This window comes from Exophiala dermatitidis (genome assembly GCF_000230625.1).
Source record: "Exophiala dermatitidis NIH/UT8656 unplaced genomic scaffold supercont1.7, whole genome shotgun sequence".
Lineage (NCBI taxonomy): Eukaryota > Fungi > Ascomycota > Eurotiomycetes > Chaetothyriales > Herpotrichiellaceae > Exophiala > Exophiala dermatitidis.
Window position 1 is genome coordinate 340,064 of NW_008751652.1, and position 17,295 is coordinate 357,358.

The window sequence follows — 17,295 nt, forward strand, 5'->3', positions numbered from 1 at the left end:
TCAATTTCCTACAACTAACGACCGTACGCATACAGGTGAATTCTTTGTCGTTTCTGCATTAGAGATGTTCATAATAATGTGGTCGTGCGTACGATGCACCGTTGGTCACTATCATGGCGAAGGCCCGCTGAATCCTTGAACGTATTGCCAAAGAGCCGCGGTATAGCCCCGACGTGGCGGCAGCCTCTTGACAACTAACAGACCCTTTAGATGTCTTTTCCCTGGCGGTCTAGTTTGCTTTTATGTCTTCATTAGTGCTGAATTAATCCCACAGTAACACTGCCTTGACAGTCTTGCCGCTGTACACATCCCGGGCGGCCCGCTCAACATCTTTGGCCGGATAAGTCCGAATGAGTCGATCGTAAGGGAACTTGCCCAACTGCCATGCAGTCAAGAGTTCTGGAAGGAAGTCCTGCGGGTAACAGTCACCCTGATTGCATCCAATATAGCTGCAGCCCGCCTGAACCATTTCAAACATGTTGTGGGACACTTCGGCCGAAAGCTAGAGAAGAACTGGTCAGCCACGAGACAATACGATCCAAGAGATTGTATTGTGGTTGATATACCTCTCCAACTCCAACGGTGACGACTTTCCCTTTCCGTGCTGCGCTGTGGATAAGAGCTTTGACAACCTCTGGCTTGCCCGTAGTATCAATGGCGCCATCGACGCCGCGGCCATGCGTGATGGCCATCAGGACCGACATCAAATCTGGCCGGACTTTGGAATTGACGCCATGAGTGGCCCCAAACGATCGTGCCAGCTCCAGACGGGATGGGACGACGTCGACGGCAATGATCTTCCTCGGAGGATACTCGAGTAATTTCAAGGCCATGATGGCCGACAGCCCCACAGCCCCGACTCCCACCACGGCGACGGTCATATCGTGCGCCGGATTGATCACATTCAGCATTGCTTGCCATGCGTTGTCAGTAGGAAGCACTCAAGCAGGGCACTCGTAGATCAGGTAGTTTAAGGTAGATAAGGAAACTTGAGCTCACCTCCCGCACCCGTCATCAATCCGCAACCCAAAGGCGCCAGGTTCTCAAAGGGTATATGCTTGTCAACCCGCACCAGACCGTTCTGCGAGACCAGAATGTCTCGGGCAAAACTGCTCTGCCCAAAAAAGTGCGAGGTGATTCGTTTGCCGTCCGTTGGGGACGAGTAGGTCTTGGACCCGTCCAGTCGGCCCACGCCGAAGTTGTACTGGAACCACAGGTCGCAGTAGGACGACTCCTTGCGGAGACAGTACTTACACTCGCCGCAGCATGAATAGCAGACAATGACGTGGTCTCCCGGGGAGACTTTGGTCACGGCAGATCCTGTACGCTGAACAATTCCGGCCCCTTCGTGGCCCAACACTGCGGGGAACAGTTCGGGCATAGACTCTTCTTTGGCAAAATTCAGGTCCGTATGGCATACCCCTGTAGCTTTGATCCGTACCGCGACTTCATCTGGTCGGAGGGCTTCGTTGAGCTCGACTTGCTGGTACCGGAATGGGGCGCCCGGTTTGGACACCACCAACGCCTCTGTGATCATCTTTATATATGCGAGACTCGATAAGGGTAGACTTGGTGGATTTAGGGCGGGCTTGGGATATCCAGCTGCCAGGGCTTAGGGTATGTCCAGGATGCTCATCAGCTACTAAGGAAGCACTGGAATAAAGACGCCGAGGTCCGCTTGAAGCCCACTGCACTCACTGCCTTCTGCTTGGCGTGATAGCACAACACATACAATTAGGTTCAAAAGAGTGACTGGACGGTATAGACACAGTGGATGCTTTTAGGACTTGTAAAGATGGTGTTGAGGAGAATCCGGAGCTGGTGGCATGAGTGGAAGAGAAGCGGGATAATCCATCGCGAATATGTACCAACAACTCGAACAGCCTGATTCAGCATCCACATATATGCATACAATGTCTAATGATACGAACCATTGATTTGCTGGATATATGATATGTTATACAATTTTGACACGACCACTGGATCTTTCAAATTCAGTCGCCAGGAATCCTTTTCGCTCAGCAAGACCAAACCAAGTTCGCATCTACCGCTGTACAACGTATTGTAGTACCTGGTGCGAAATCACCCGATCAGGTAGCACAGCCGCATGAGGTCTCTCGCCGCTTTCACAACGCCTATATATGTCGGGCACCCGCCCCTCTGCCGCGTTGCTACTTTGTCTTTACTTATTTTTCGTTACGCCTCCTTCCCTTGCTGAAGGACCGAGTCAAATCCTACCGACAACAGACCGTCCGGCTCCCGGGCCATCAGGGCAGGCTAGTGCTGAGTGCAGGCTGCTGAATCTACAGGCGGGAGGATGTCCCCGGCACTCGCGCTTGACATTATCCTGGTTGTGTCGAGTCCACTTGATTTCCAGGCAAGGCGAGCGCAGTTGGCTACACGACACTAAGCCCGCCATCTCTGAGCGTCAGCGGCCGAAGGGAAGCAGGTGTTTACAGCAGCATAGGCATACCGAGCTGTGGGCGTTCACGATCGATGCAGGGTGGCCTTATTCACCTCAGTTTGACCTGCAGGCGGCCTGAGCGTGAGGGACGTGCCCTCCTGTGCCGGTCGACTGTGTAGGTCCCAGGCGAAGGAGGATGAGAGCAGATACGACGAGCTGGCCGAGGCTCTCGGGCAGCGAGTTAGTATTCAAGATAACCTTGTGTGCTAGAAAAGTGCCTATCGTATTTAGATCTCGTGCTCGCCTAGACATTGGTTATCTCAATTTGTTCCTCAACAGACTTAATCTACGTTCTTAACCAGCATCACCTTCCCGTGGTGGTCCTTCTCTTTCAAGTCGTAATTCTATCGTGAGCTGCGCCGACGGCGCGGGCTTGGATCACTGCCAGAGATGCCGGAAGCCAATTCATGTCGTCAATACCGCTTGCAGAGGTCCAATAAGTCTTCCATTTAATCCAATACAGCGTCACGCACTCCGGCTCGACACTGCCGTGCCAAACCGGATTTGGTCATATCCTACCTCAGGATTGACGGCTATTCTATACACACCAAGGAGACGGATGTGACGTTACTCCAAGTGAGACTTGTCCTGAATGTCGAACTAAGTAGAATGACAAGGTTCAGTCATGCCGGCCACGCTGAAGATCATGATCTTTCGGGGTACACCAGATACGCCAAGCAGACGACATACAGCTCTCTTGATCGAGATGAGTGACGGGTCAAATTTAATGGTGCACATTGTCGGCGAGGCACCTCACTTTCGCAAGGATATGAGAGAGAATACTCGCCCAGATCAGAGTGTGAGGTTCCTCAAAGAGATCTTTGTGGCGAATATCACCGGGAAGACCATGGCCCAAATTGGAGCAGTAGTATTTGGGACACATATCCGAAGTGGTGGAGATTGGAACTGTCAAAACTGGGTCAGTGATGCGCTCCGGGCGATCTGTGCAAAGAATTGGATCACTGAGCATGCTCGATCCGCGGCAGATGCCGCAATGATGGATACGGTGAACACGGCGAGATGATGGGCGAGACATGGGCAGAGAGCTGTAGTCAGGATTGCTTTCTGCCTACCTATAGTATTGACAGAGAAGCTCCAGGTAGCCGTCATACCGTTGCCACACCACAGTAAATAAGTACCCAAATCCATGGCTTAGTGACGGAGAAAGCGCTCGAGAAAACTGTCGGCTAGAAATTCACCAATGTAGGTCTTAGAGAATATCTTATCAGCATAGTCGACCCAATCCAGCGAAGAGTCCAATGCATTGAAGAACTTTATGTACTCCCAATACTCTGGATACCATCCCCCAGTTTCCCAGTCGAGTATAGCCACAATCTGACCATCGTTGACCATAATGTTTCGTGGATTGATATCACCGTGAGTAAGAACGATATCGTGGTCGTTCTTCATGGCTCGTTCTAGCATTGAATAGTATAACCTCGGAGCATTGGGGATCATATCCGATCGTAGAAACTCATTAAATCTTTGCTCGGTAGCGAACGGGCCGCCCTTGTGCCTAGATTTGCGGGCGTCAACTGCAGGAGTGTCATGAATGCCTCCGATAATATTACTCCGGTGTCGCCGCATCTCGTCAAGAATCTCCCGAAGCTGTCCGACAATGTTCATCTTCTCGTCGGGACGTAAACTCGGCCATAGTTCGGATAAGACATGGCCTTCAATGTATTCCATGGCAAGAACTGCTGTTCCATCGGCATGGACATGATCACGATATAGCCACGGAACCGGAACATTGGTCGTCTGGCACATAAACTGAAGAGTTTTCGCCTCGAAGGGACTCACCCCCAATCCAAACTTAAGAACAATGTTTCCATGGCGAAACACTTTCGTTCCCATTCCGTCCTGGAAGATCGACTCGGACTGTTGGAAAGCCTGATTGAGCTTGGAAAGATCCTCGACAATTTCAGAAAGCTTGACTGCAGTGGCCATGTCTTCTGGGTCGCCTCTTCGTCTGAACAGGGGTTTGAAAAACGTAGTCGGGGGAAGGTACCCTTCCAAGGCTGAGAGCGACACATCGTCGTCCGATGACATGACAAATGTATGGTAGTATAGAGCTGACAGCTCCTAGTATGGTTCTGTTCTTGATCCGCAAGAAAGGGGGCTGACGGTCTCTCGATCAAGGTTTGGATACCAGGTACCTAGATTGCAGGAAATTAAGCGGTGGCCGCGCTCGACGTTCTCGTCAGCAGGGTTCCCTGTTTTCACATCCGCGCAGAGGAGACTGCATTTTGCCCAAAGTTCGGCCCACCTGCCTGTTTTTGGACGCCCGAGACTACATGTGTGATCTGACTGAGAAATGGCACATGCTCAATTCGACAACAGCGCTCTGGTGGCATCTCATCATGGATCCCAACTACAGAAAGTTTTGTTTGCTGGCGATAAGGTGCTGTGGTATGTCAAGTGAGGGCCCTGCCGCCCCGGTCCGACAACCGCTACGCCATTCCAATCACTGGTGATCTAACCTACAACGGTAGCACGATCTTTGTGCTTCCATTCGCCCGCAACCATCCTCGATAGGAACAGACTTCAACCTATCGGGGATTTTGATGGTCCATAAGTCGATGGGATCGCGGATTCGTAGGCTCGCAAAGGCCGAATCGCGAAAAGCAAACCCAAGGACGAATTTGACGAGGCAGAACGACGGCGTGTCACGACACGACGCTCGACGAACTAGATCCAGGGCCTGAAGTGTTCAGTACACACCCTTCTCATGTTGCATATAACAAACACGGTTCCCTCGGCCTGGGTGAACTTACGGATTGCCTCTGTTTCGCCGACCCTTGAGGAGACGGAGCCTGACGAGCATGCCCAACTTCACGCCTTGCGACGGGCTGTCCGGGTCGGGCAGGGCGTACAGCCGGATGTCTCTGTGTTGTACGGCGTCATTGTAACCATAGTAGCAGCTGGACTTGACCACGGTCCCGGCGCGCCGTCGTAGAAGCACAGAACAAGATCATGCACCAAAGCTGAAGGAGATGTCGTTCGAGAGGATAGGCGGCCGTATGAACGACCCACAAGAAATTGGAAAGGCTCAGAAGATCATCCGAGTTCATGTTCTGTCGCAGTCGACCCTCTTCGCTGTATCCGGACTCGTCAACGAGCTGGTCCATGATATACTTCGAGATCATTAAGTCAGTCTGCCAAGCCGCTCGGGGAGGGGCCAGGGACTTGTATATTCTTTATATCCATCTTGATATTATGGTCAACCTGGCAAGATGTGTACTAGTGCACGGCCATCCGCCACGTCCTCGCAAAGACGAAAAGGGACGACGCTTTCGTGCGAGAGGAGAGCTCGCAGTCGTAGACGAGGAAAGCTCGCGCGATATGGTAGGCTAAGTGCTTCTGCCATACTTCCACGGGGTCCGGTGAAGGGAATTAGACGCCCTCTCGAGACACACGTTCACAAAATCGAAGGGAGATATATTAGCTCAACGTGATAGCCGGGGCGGTAAATTCATGGGCGCGCCTTGGGAAGGAAGAGCGGACTCGGTCTAGCGTTTCCACACGCGTGTAATACCTAACAGCGTACTGTTTTCATAGCCTGGATGATAAGAGCCATCCCGACAGTCAACCAGACTGACCTCGGCGGCAAACGATTTCTTCGGGCCGAGTGTCTTTTTAAGTATTACGTTTCGCGTTGCGCGTAATCGTTATGCTGGACGGTTAAGCTTAAGCGTCGTCGTCTAGGGTGGGTATCGGAGGACTGGCAGATATCGTGAAGAGAGCAAGGGAAGGCCCTCGAGGATCGCGAAGGGGTCTTTAGAGGAGATAAGTGGGAGCACTAAACGTAGAGGTCTGCTGGTCGACTAGCACAAAGCGAGGCGTGGTGACCGGCACACCCTCCAAGAGAATGAATGACATTACGGGGAAAACCGACCGGAGTTAAACCCAGACGCTTGCCAAACGTCGACCTGTCAGTTCCATTCCCGTGGTTAGTCTCCGACGTCTGTACCTGTGTAGGCAGAGACAGAAAACCGTGGGAACCGAGCCAGGTCCGTACCAGCCGAACCATCAGAAACCGTGACCGAGAACCAGTCAGGCTTGTTAGGATTGATGGGTGCCTGGCCAGACGAACCCTGCCCCCACGATCGGTTCTGACGACGATTGGTTTTGGTAGAACCGAACCCCGGAATCGTCCAGTCGGTCGGTGGCTGTGCTGGATGCCTTCATACAACTACCTACTTATTACAACCAAAGCTCCATATGCTTTTGACAGGAAAACGCCTTAGCCTTACCCAAAGGAGATGATTCTGCGACAGGCTGCTACAGACTCTGTGAAACGACTTAAGACATGAATGTTCGAGCATCAACTTCAACAGGGGCCTTCGACGATTTCTCTGAGTAGACTCTCCTTGCGCATCTTTATCATCCGCAATTCTCGCAGAACTGTTGTTCAACACGAAACAAGGCCAACTTGACACTTTCCCGCAAGGCTCCAGCTCTGGCCAACTGTTCCAAACCAGTCAGGAGGACCGCCTTTCTCGGTCCAAAGAACATTGATCATATCTATTCATCCACCCATCCATCCATCCCCACTGGGATCTACACGATCAGAATGCCCCCTAGCGAAAAAGCCAGCAGCAGTCCTCAACCGTCGACCAACATGTCGATGTCGACCATGAATACTAGTACTAGTACTCCCCAAGATCTACCGCCATCATACGAGACGACCATCAGCGCCCCATCAACATCAACATCCATACCAAACACACCATCTCACCATCCTCCTTCTCCTGCCATTACCATCCCCAGTCAGAATCCCCTCGAAGCTCTGCCCCGACTAGCAGCCATCAACCTATCCAAATACTGTGTGCCGGAATCAAAACTATCCGACGACTCGACCACCGTGACGACCACCAAACCAGAACTCGCAACGACGCAATATGCCCTGGTCAAATTCATCCGCGAACAAGCCTATTTACCACCGAAGCCGCTCATGATTATTCGCGGGACTCACGAGCGTGGTAGTAGCGGGTCGTTCGGCGACGATGGCATCGTCGACTTTGAGTTGAAAATCAATTTGACCAGTCTCTTGGACATCGCCTCAACAAACTATCCGGATGGTGGTTATGCAAATGGCTCAAGCTCATCATCACCATCATCATCATGGTCGGGGCCGAGCACCAGTGATCGTCGAATCCGCGTGCAACCCGTTGATCAGAGTCTTTCCCCATCCACAACTCCAAAGCAGACATCGACCATCACTACTCGCACCGGCTCCGGTAGCAATATCCGCGGCGGCCATGGCCGTGGCGGTGGTCGTAGTCCACAGCAGCGCGACAGCAGCACCAACAGTCTCAATCCCAACCTCACCCCCCTCGAACAATGGATCAAACGCTTCTGCGAAGACAAGACCGAAAACCGCAGCTTCACCATCCACCGCCGTCCGACACCGACATTCACCACCACAACCCAAATTCTCGAGGGCATGGTGCGCACATTGCTCGCATCCACAAAATACCGCGGCAAAGTGACCGTCGAATTTGTCTTTCATTACTCGGCCGTGACGGTTCTTAGGCGTCCGCCCGCATCTTCGGGAACTTGGGTTTGGTTGAGTAATATGGTGCAAAATCTACTCAGTCGGACGAAGAAATATGAGGTTGTGGAATCGGTTTGGGATGTTGTTGGTAGCACTGGCACCGCAGATACTGCTGGTACTACTAACACTACTGGTACCGAGAGGCTCAGCGGTACCGCTTCGCTCGCGGCCCAAGACTGGTGGCGTGAATGGCAACCTGCCATCCGAAACGCTGTCCTCGCACGCCGTCAGGGCTGGGTGACTGTTGAAGACTGGCTTGAGGCCCGGATGGGGGTGAGGGAGAAAGATCGGTTGATGGATTGGGGTACTTCGGGTGATTATTGATGATACATGACATACAGTGTTGTGTTCTATGTTCACTTTATCTATCTGCTTCAAGTTGTGTCTCAGCTGCATGTGTGTTTACTGTGCAGAAACAGACCTCAGAGTTTCTCTGCCCGGCGCCCCACGCAAATGCTGTACAGTACTTATATAATACCATACAATTAGGTCATGATCGATATCAGATCTCCTCCGATTAGCAGAGCTCCGGAAGCCTATATGGCAAAGTAGACCTCCAAAGAGTGGACAGAAAGTCGAAACAGACGAGGAAAATGCCCTGTGATGAGCTGTACCAGCGTGCCTACGTACTACCTACCATTGTAGAACCTACGGGTAGGTAGTTGTACGAAAGAAGGAAGAATAAAAAAAAGAACAATCAATTCATTTCTCTGCTTGAAATCTCTCTAACAACTGCCACTGATGACTGTCCATCCACCCACCGGCTTCCGAGTCCCAGGCCGCTACTACTGATGTAGTCCAAGTTGTGGCAGGCCTCGCTCCATCAGCCTCCATCTTCCTCTCCATCTGCAAACCGTCTCCCCGAAGAAACAAGCACAAGCACGCCTCGAGCAGTGGCAAGTCACCATGCTGCTCATCTGTTTTTGCGGTACAACAGACATCATGTGAAGCCTCGATTTGAGACTTCGAGACACCAGTGGTGGTGTGGCAGGATAACGGCAAAGACCGTATGTCGCTTCGCCGTTTTCTGGTTCTCTGGAAGCATTCGATCACTCTTACACCATCTTCACCGTCATACCCTCAAAACTCCCATGGAGGTCACTTTCTGTTCTCCTCTCTGATCAGTCTTCTTCATCATCGTCATCCTCGTCTTCTTCTTCTTCTTCCTCACTGCCCGAAAAGTCTTCGTGCCACTCCGGTGCCCAAGGCTCACTTGCAGCAGCCGCCGCCGCCGCCGCATAAGCATTCTTCACATCGGCATCAGCCTCGCTGGACTCGATCTCAATGTCCGTTAATCGACTAAATTCAGCTGCTTTAGGATAGAGCATTTGGAACTCGTCATCGCCAGGTCTAACCGGCATATTGGCGACTTCGAGCAACTTGCCGTACCAGTGCATTTCTTCGCGAACCTTCTTCGCGGCGTTCTTGTCGGGGGTGGTGCTGCCTACTCCTTTGAAACCGAGTTCTGCGTCCATACATACGACGATTTGATGGAGATAATACCGTCTGCCTCGTTCTTGGAGACAGCTCCATGATGGCCATTCATCATTCCCCTTGGTGTTCGGTTGAAATGCGTGAATGGCACGGGCGAGCCCACCTTTGCTGATTGCTTCTTTGACGAGATCGGCTGCCGTGAGTTTGGTCAAGACAGAAGCCGGGTCCAACATAGGTTGGTCAGCATCACTGTCGTCGGAATCACCGTCGTCGACCTCGACCGACCAAGTCCGAGTCTTGGGAATGGGTATCATTCGAAATTCGTTGTGGCCCCAGTCAAGGACCGCCCAGGTCGTAAAAACATGGTCTCGTTCTGGTTCTCCTTGTTCTTTCTGCCGCGCCCCTCGTAGCTCGGGCCTATGTGCTGCTACCTTCTCTTTGCCCTTGGAATTCGATTTCTCCTTTCTCTCCTCTTTCGTTTCTGGTTCGACTGGAACGGTCTTGCGCTTTTCCGGTTCAGGCTTCTTCACCTCCGGACCAATGCGATCAATGCGCTTGAAGATCTTCTTGTCCCGCCCGAATAGTGACAATTTTGCTACTTCCGTACGGTCCATTATGATGAGTCGCTTCTCACCGCGGCGGCGCCCGTGCGGTTCGTCTTGCGGCTCTCTTATCCCTTCGTCACCAAATGTTGGTACACACACCATAACTCGAAACCACGCGGCCGGCACAAACTCTGGACTGGGTTTCTTGAAATCATAGATTCTGAAGCGGTCCCAACGTGTATAGAACGTAACCCGACAAATTGGGCAGCGTAGGCTTCGAGGAAACTCGCCGTTGTCCAGTTCAATACTGATCCATTCAAGGAAGCATCCTACAGGCCACGCATTGTCGCATGCCGCGTAGCGTGGTTCGGCGTAGGTCTTGGTCGTAGTCTTTACCCACGAGGGCTTAGCATGACCCGTAGCCGCCAACTGTTGGGGTTGTTCCTTCATCTTTGCTTCTTCCGGAACCGTTTGGCCTTGTGCAGAAGCCGCTGCTGTTGGTGTGTCCTGATCCGTCCCAATCACTGGGGTTTCGGCCACGGCTGCCACACTTTGAGAACTGGTGTTATAAACTCTCGATTCTGCGGCGTGCACGAGGATTTCGGTGGAGTCGCTCATGGTACCGCGGCACCAGAGGCAATGTGTATGCGAACGGGGCCCGCGACCGCGGTCGAGACGCCAATCGCTTAGATGTAAGGCAATGAGGCGCGTGAGGGTAACAGGATTCGTCATGTCGACAGGGGGATGCATGTCGTCTGCGCTGGTTTCTCTGATGAAGGCCGTGCTCGACCTCGTTCCGGCCGTGTCATCGCCATCCACCATGCCTGCGCTTGAAGATGCGGAGCCTTCAGAGACGGGCGTGGAGGCCATGGCTTTGGAGGTGCTTGTTTCGGATGAGGCTGAAGGTATGCTTTCGAAGGTCTGCCAAAAAGCGAGCTGACTCTTTGCCGATCGAGCTGCGGCCGCGATCGCTTCGAGGATCTGGCTGCTGTTTCGCATGTCGAGAAAGGAGAAGAGAACAAAAAGATCAAGAAGTGAAAGTTAACTCATGGGAAGGAGGCGCCGAGAACATGAACATGGGATGCCCGCGGTGGCGACAACAACCTGAGGGGCGCGAACACCATGTGTAGAGAACACAATAGACATGAGCGACTTCAGACAAACCGTGCGCAATAAATTTTATAGACAGCCTGTATGGTTGGGAGACTAGAAGGACCTGCAACGCAGATCAAGGTGTTGAATTTGATCTTCGCGGTTGTCCTCCTTGCATGTCCGACGGTGACACAAAGCATCCGCCACAGCCACAGCGTTCCATGAGGCAACCTCAGCCTGGTTCAGAACAGGCAGAGTCGATGCCTGAGGCAACAAAGGAACCCAAGCCAGGCACCGCACAAATCCCCCACATTCACCCCATCAATACCTCATCAGACATTATATCAATCTCTCGTGATTCCGCCTTGCACTGCATCAATAGCTCCTTACGCCAATAAACACAATCTCAGATTGCTCGGTCAGCCCTACCAAAACAGCCCAGGCATGACGAAGCTTAACACTGCATCATACGTCTGCTATACGCGGCTGACTTGAAAAGTCAATCTCTGCAACACTCCACATAGGGCCACCTCCAAGCTGTCGATCGTTGCGCCGCTAAAACGCGGACCCCGGCCCTAGCGATTAGATTCGGGATTCATCAGTTGCAGTGCTGGTCCTCGCCGCCGCAGGGCGATCCCGTTCATTGATCGTTCAGCAATGGCGCGCGTTCCCGATCCTCGCTGACAATCGCACCTTCCTGCCGAATACTGTTGTCCTGTCCAAATAGCCTGGGTGCCCCGATGATCAGAGATAGCACTAATAGAGATGCGGCAATGACGAAGGCAAAGATCCACTGGACGGCAATAACGTGAGAGGTGACTTGACCGAGACCGAGTGCTAGAAATCATTGTCAGCACAATATTCCATACCGAAGGCTTGCCTATTCTCACACAGTGACAGAATTGCCAACTCAATTCCCATCGTGTAGTCCTTGAATGTAAGGATGAAAAAGCCACCCAGGACCAAGATACCCCAGATAAAGACATTGGCAACGATCCTGGCAGGCAGGCTATGAGCGTGAACCATAGCCGCTCCGTCCCATAGAATGGCGACATAATTCCATGCCAGCGGAGCGGACACAATTGGAATGTGGATGAAGAGCGGCGTGGTGGGATGGCCGAAGTAGAGCAGGGTAAGGTTGAACAAGTTGATGATCAGGAGCAGCTCGCCCTGCCAGAAATGGCCTCGAACCCAGAGCATAATGAATCCAAATGTGAGCAGATTATGCTGTAGTGAATGGTCAGTGTCCGCGCTGGGAAAGCGTGGGGTAGAGCTTACAAAGATGAAATGGCTGCCAACATTGGCCGCACTTGTCACAAGCTCTTTTTCCGCATGCCATAGGTACCGGATGTAATGCGCTTGCAAGATCAGGACAACAACCCAGTAAATGCTGGTGACAACTGAGTTCAAGGTAAAGGGCGTGACCACATGGTTGTTCTGTCCCCATATTGTGTGGCAGCGGTGTTTATGTTTGCAGTCTTCTGGCTTGTTAAACGTGTAAATTGCTCCCACAACCACCAGTAGTAGCCAGGTGAGGATGGTGAGGACTTTGTAGGCAATGAGGTTGTTCCGAGTGAATTCCTCGCGCTTAGCGAACGGATTGTCTGGCAGACTGTGTTAGCAACAACTCCATGGAAGTATGATGATAACTTCATACAACTGCTGACCGCCATTTTCGAGGCGAGGATGTTCAGCGTTCAACGAAGACTGCGTTTTGCTATGAGGTCTTTGCCCAGCCCGAGAAATGGTCGAAGGATGTTGTCGATGGAGGGCGACAGACAGCAACTTTCGTGCTTGGATGGAGTGAAAGAGACGACAGACACTGCCAGTGCCAGTGGTAGAGGATATGCGAGGACGATTGACGCTCCCAGGATGCTACGGCGTATGATCTCACCCTGTAACCTTCCTGAAACTTGCACCACTGCACCTCGTGATTGAAGTTCGAAGTGGAGAGGAAACAGAGAGAAACTTGCACACTGCCTGCAACTTGGACCTGGAACTTGAAGGAACCGAGTTGGGTGTAGCCTTAGCTTCGACGTAGACGAGCACTAAACTGCCGCTAGCAGATAAATCGCCCTGTTGGTGCTGCATGATTGAGTGTAGTGCTGCAATTAGTGACTGAAAACGCAGCACTAGTCACAAATCTAGCCTCCAGTCTCCGCTAAATAGCAGATTGCGGGGGATTATTGACGTCACCGGCACATACCGTCCTCCGATGCAACAACGGAATGGAGAACGCCGGTTGCCTGATCCCTAGGTGCCAGGTAGGGTACCTAGTAATGGACTGACTCGGAGAACAAAGAAAATACTACCATTAGAACTTGAAGCAGGAATAGGTATGTAGAAAGAAGGAGGTATAACAGGTTTAGGAGGCCGCAATGAATTAGTGCTACCACTGCATTGCGTACAATAGCTGATAGACCTGCCTAGGTAGGTACATCGTAGTAGTATCAGGCAACTATATATACTGTATATCATTGTAAAGCATCGTCGCTCTAGAACGGTGCAAAAGCAGCCTCATATGCAAACCCCAAGGTCATCTTCGCATGCTGCAACATATGGTCGAAGCTCAAATATTTGATGAGATCCTCCGTAGTATGGATCTTTTTGTCAGAATATTCAAAGTCCGACTCAATCACAAATGCCGATGGATAGCCATATTTGCTAGCTGATGCGTGGTCTGAGCAGGCATAACCGCATTTGGTCAACGTATATGGGATGTCACAGTATGTCGTGATGATTTGCTTGATGAATTCGGTGAGGTCGGGGTTCACAAAATCCGTGATCACCCCAACCGACTCTGGCTTGCCGTGTGCCAGTGTCTGCTCAATGTATCCGGTCATGTCTTGTTGAATCATTGCTTTGACTTCCTTCTGGGCCTCGGAGTAGGATTTGAAGATCGCCTGGCTACCAAGCAGGCCTCCTTCTTCCGCCGAGTACCAATGGAACTCGACCGTGTTCTCTGCTTTGCCGTGGACGATGTCCTCAGACTGTAGCAGGGCGGTGAGAGCCTCGAGGATAGTCACCGTGCCGCTGCCATCATCATCTGCACCGGGCGCCGCAAAAATGGCGGGCAAAAACAGATTGATGCTGTCCAGGTGCGCCCCGATCACAATAGTGTGGTTGGTCCGCCCGGGAAATCTCGCAATAATGCTGAACTGACCCCATGGATGTGCAAACTTGTTCAAACTTGCTCCGTGATCGAAAGCCCCCGCTGCAGAGATGACCTTGTCAATCTGCCCATAGAGCCACTCGGCGGCGCGGATGCCGTACTCGCTCTTGTAATATCGAGTATGGAACGATGTGAGCCCTTCAAGATGCTTCCGCATGTTATCCTTGTTCAGCCCTTTCGCCAGCGATCGGACTGTCTCGTTATATTTCGGCTTCGAAGGATAGGTTACGGAACTGGACGCGGTTTGTAAAGGATATGTGTGGCCATTATCGGTGATGTCCATGAACTTGATGTCGTTCTATCATCAAGTCAGCTGGTTATCCATGGAGGGATTCCGGGCAGTACATACTCTCTTCAACTCCCATTTCTCCTCCTCGGTTACCCATCTCACTTCTCCAGGACTCAGCTCTATCAGGTACTGATCGGGCGCCGGTGATGGATTCTCGAGGGCAACCTGTTGTTGGTGACGATTGTCAATGGAAAGGCCACTGACCACGGCGGCCGCCCAGACGGCGAGGAACAAGGAGGACCGCATAACTAGCCTCAGAATTGACCGGCTCAATGATAGTCCCACTGGCAGATGGAAAGGATGAACGAAGTACTTGCAAAGTGTGGATGGCCGTTGCAGTGGTGGTTGCAGTGCGCTTGGACACTTCAAACTGGCTGGGGAACGACCGCAAGCAGCACTACAATGGTACTATCGCGGACGACCAAACTCGACTACTACCTAGGTACGCATCATCACTGCTTTTTTGCAGTAGTAGGCTACCTACCGGGGGCAGATAAGCTTCAGGTGCCCCGATTGGTTTCAACGCCGTCGTTATGCCCTGACCCTCATAATGTAGGCATAAACGGTATTGCAACGACTACACTTCCATACGAATTCATATCATTATGGTAAGGGTACAAGATTGCGGTGTCGATTGCTTGCGCTGGTCAAGGTACTCACCTCGACAGACCCATGTGCACCGACGCTCATCGTCATTCGTCCGCCCCTGGCTTCCACTTCCCGCATCGAGTCCGAGACTCCGGACTTGAAGGCAAACTCGTCCGTCCCGCGTCAACCTCTGCAGCACCCTCAGTAGTGGCAGCGTCCTGTAGAGTCATCGCTTCTATCTTTACCGTGTCCTGCTTGCCTCTTCTCGTTCGACAAATCTTTTCCTTTGCTCGAGTAACCGAACAGAACACATTGGTGACGCTGGTCTGATTTCGCACACATATCACTATCTATACGTTATCGTCCGTTGTGCGCCACCACGACCGCACACTCGCTACCATGGCCATCGTCCCTATAATGCTGCCCCCAGAGCCTGTGCAGGCTCCGCCCGCACCGAGCACGGTGGAGATCACGATGCAGATGGACAACGTCTCGATAGACGATGCGGCGACTGCGCAGGCAACCCCCCAGCCCGCCGTCCGTATCGCGGTCCCGCTCGAAGCGAGAAAGAGACCTGCAGCAGCTACCTCCACGATCCATACCGAGCGGAAGCTTCTCCGGCGCGATAGCATGGACCGAAGGGAGGCCCTTCTTAAGGGCAAAGAGGGGTCACGCCAGCGGCGGCGGTGGGAGAATGGTATGGACGCGTCAACGTCTTCTGGCCGTTGATGGTCTGGGCTAATCCATGGTCTACAGATCGTCTGCTCTCGAACCCATGGGCCCAGCCACCTTTGCCCTCCGATTGGGAAATCAAGCCAACCTACCAGCGCCGTACCGTTCCTTACTACTTGGCCCCTTTGTGGGATGCGGCCGAGTTCCAGCGTGCGGTCGAGGCCAAGATGAAAGGGCGTAAGAATAGCACAAGAGCCAGAGGGAAAAGGACCCACAACATGGGCGTGAGTCCAATGGAAGAGGCGGCGTCCAGCATTCCAAAGGAAGTCCGGGCCAGACTCAAGCGCGCCAAAGCTGCAAAGGGACTGCTGCATGACCTTGAGGAAACAGTAAGAGCCTTTGTGCAAAAGTGGAATGCCAGAGAGGCTCGACTGCAGGAAGAAGGTCTGCAAGACGTCCCTTTGACCAGTGACAGTGAAGAGGAGGAGGAGATTGTCTTTGTCGGCCGAAATGGAGCCATGCATGATTCTCCTGGTCGGAAGCAGCAGCAGAAGGAAAAGGAAACGGATGAGACGATCAGCACTGAAATAATGGTTTTCGAGGGCCTGGACACTGACAAGGGTGCTGCCTTCGCCCGCTGGCTCGTGCATTGCATCGGTGCCTACTACGGCTTGAGAACCTGGAGTGTCACTCGTGATCTGGGAGACGAGGGAAAGCGAAGGTTTGCTTATGTGGGTGTGGACACCAGAGCCAGAGGTTTCATGGCCCGTGGTGTCGAGTTTGGCACCCGAGAGTTCGAGCTTCCTCAGCCCTTGTGGGGAATGATGTGAACGATGGATGAGGTTGTTGTCTGACTTTTGCCTCGTCATCCACCGATTATCTTTTGCACAAGATTCCGTTCGACTATTGCCGTGGTTTCATGTTGATATCATGTGTGACCACACTTGTGGAATGCCGTGTTAGCGCAACTGGCCTCAGTTCAGTCGGACAACCGGGTGCGGAATGTCCACAACCGATGGTTCAAGCTACCACTGGTCGAAGCCAGGCTGTCGTGGAGAGCGGCTAACTGCATGTGCAGACGATCGCGCTGATACGACCGATTCCTCGGCGTTGGGGTTGGCACGTCGCGATCAACAGGCTACGGTTCCAGTTGGTGTGGCCATCAAGCTTGCTCTCATCAGTCGTGAGTGGAATGATGTACCAGCACGGGAAGAGACGGGCTCAACTACCTAGGGAATTGTGTCTACCAGCGACTAGTCCATGCCGCCATCGTAGGACGACTCCGATCAGCGAAGAGCTAGAAACGGGCTGGACGTACCTGTCTCCTGTGGATCGTGCGGTACAGCGACTCGCAGAACAGTGGCAAGCAGCATATGCCCGCGTTGCAGGATGCTACACAAGAATTCAGCTGTGGACAGTGAGGGTCGCGCAGTGGTTCACACTTGGCAATGGGCATAAGTGAGCTAGGGAGCCTGTTGCTAG

At 52.5% G+C, this 17,295-nt stretch overlaps 9 protein-coding genes across 9 annotated transcripts; 4 read left to right on the plus strand and 5 right to left on the minus strand.

Moving 5' to 3' along the window:
* Positions 1-262: 262 nt before the first annotated feature.
* On the minus strand, positions 263-1,537 carry HMPREF1120_07966 (aryl-alcohol dehydrogenase; the record flags this gene model as incomplete). The annotated part of the gene is made up of 3 exons (XM_009162204.1): positions 263-502; positions 567-913; positions 1,000-1,537. The coding sequence occupies 3 exons, from the start codon at positions 1,535-1,537 to the stop codon at positions 263-265; spliced, it is 1,125 nt and encodes a 374-aa protein (XP_009160452.1).
* Positions 1,538-2,141: 604 nt separating this feature from the next.
* HMPREF1120_07967 (uncharacterized protein) lies at positions 2,142-2,543 on the plus strand (the record flags this gene model as incomplete). The annotated part of the gene is made up of 1 exon (XM_009162205.1): positions 2,142-2,543. The coding sequence occupies one exon, from the start codon at positions 2,142-2,144 to the stop codon at positions 2,541-2,543; it is 402 nt and encodes a 133-aa protein (XP_009160453.1).
* A 97-nt stretch (positions 2,544-2,640) lies between these two features.
* On the minus strand, positions 2,641-6,485 carry HMPREF1120_07968 (uncharacterized protein). The gene is made up of 2 exons (XM_009162206.1): positions 5,239-6,485; positions 2,641-5,165 (listed from the first exon to the last, which is right to left on the minus strand). Exon 2 carries the CDS (start codon positions 4,511-4,513, stop codon positions 3,617-3,619), a length of 897 nt encoding a protein of 298 aa, XP_009160454.1. The 5' UTR covers positions 4,514-5,165; positions 5,239-6,485; the 3' UTR covers positions 2,641-3,616.
* HMPREF1120_07969 (uncharacterized protein) lies at positions 3,090-3,488 on the plus strand (the record flags this gene model as incomplete). Its single annotated transcript, XM_009162207.1, has 1 exon — positions 3,090-3,488. One exon carries the CDS (start codon positions 3,090-3,092, stop codon positions 3,486-3,488), a length of 399 nt encoding a protein of 132 aa, XP_009160455.1.
* HMPREF1120_07970 (uncharacterized protein) lies at positions 6,119-8,538 on the plus strand. Its single transcript, XM_009162208.1, has one exon. It carries the CDS (start codon positions 7,038-7,040, stop codon positions 8,343-8,345), a length of 1,308 nt encoding a protein of 435 aa, XP_009160456.1. The 5' UTR covers positions 6,119-7,037; the 3' UTR covers positions 8,346-8,538.
* A 604-nt stretch (positions 8,539-9,142) lies between these two features.
* Positions 9,143-10,999, minus strand: HMPREF1120_07971 (uncharacterized protein; the record flags this gene model as incomplete). The annotated part of the gene is made up of 1 exon (XM_009162209.1): positions 9,143-10,999. The coding sequence occupies one exon, from the start codon at positions 10,997-10,999 to the stop codon at positions 9,143-9,145; it is 1,857 nt and encodes a 618-aa protein (XP_009160457.1).
* A 733-nt stretch (positions 11,000-11,732) lies between these two features.
* HMPREF1120_07972 (uncharacterized protein) lies at positions 11,733-12,765 on the minus strand (the record flags this gene model as incomplete). Its single annotated transcript, XM_009162210.1, has 4 exons — positions 11,733-11,929; positions 11,983-12,319; positions 12,371-12,696; positions 12,750-12,765. The coding sequence occupies 4 exons, from the start codon at positions 12,763-12,765 to the stop codon at positions 11,733-11,735; spliced, it is 876 nt and encodes a 291-aa protein (XP_009160458.1).
* A 687-nt stretch (positions 12,766-13,452) lies between these two features.
* Positions 13,453-15,132, minus strand: HMPREF1120_07973 (leucyl aminopeptidase). Its single transcript, XM_009162211.1, has 2 exons — positions 14,614-15,132; positions 13,453-14,562 (listed from the first exon to the last, which is right to left on the minus strand). Exons 1-2 carry the CDS (start codon positions 14,797-14,799, stop codon positions 13,588-13,590), a joined length of 1,161 nt encoding a protein of 386 aa, XP_009160459.1. The 5' UTR covers positions 14,800-15,132; the 3' UTR covers positions 13,453-13,587.
* Positions 15,133-15,540: 408 nt separating this feature from the next.
* HMPREF1120_07974 (uncharacterized protein) lies at positions 15,541-16,643 on the plus strand (the record flags this gene model as incomplete). Its single annotated transcript, XM_009162212.1, has 2 exons — positions 15,541-15,838; positions 15,898-16,643. The coding sequence occupies 2 exons, from the start codon at positions 15,541-15,543 to the stop codon at positions 16,641-16,643; spliced, it is 1,044 nt and encodes a 347-aa protein (XP_009160460.1).
* Between the last annotated feature and the right edge of the window lie 652 nt (positions 16,644-17,295).

Bases quoted from the DNA above. Each gene is read 5' to 3' on its own strand.
- HMPREF1120_07968 (XM_009162206.1), bottom strand. From the start codon at position 4,513: ATGTCATCGGACGACGATGTGTCGCTCTCAGCCTTGGAAGGGTACCTT.
- HMPREF1120_07970 (XM_009162208.1), top strand. From the start codon at position 7,038: ATGCCCCCTAGCGAAAAAGCCAGCAGCAGTCCTCAACCGTCGACCAAC.
- HMPREF1120_07973 (XM_009162211.1), bottom strand. From the start codon at position 14,799: ATGCGGTCCTCCTTGTTCCTCGCCGTCTGGGCGGCCGCCGTGGTCAGT. The intron at 14,563-14,613 runs GTATGTACTGCC...ACTTGATGATAG, and splicing joins AGAAATGGGAGTTGAAGAGA to AACGACATCAAGTTCATGGA.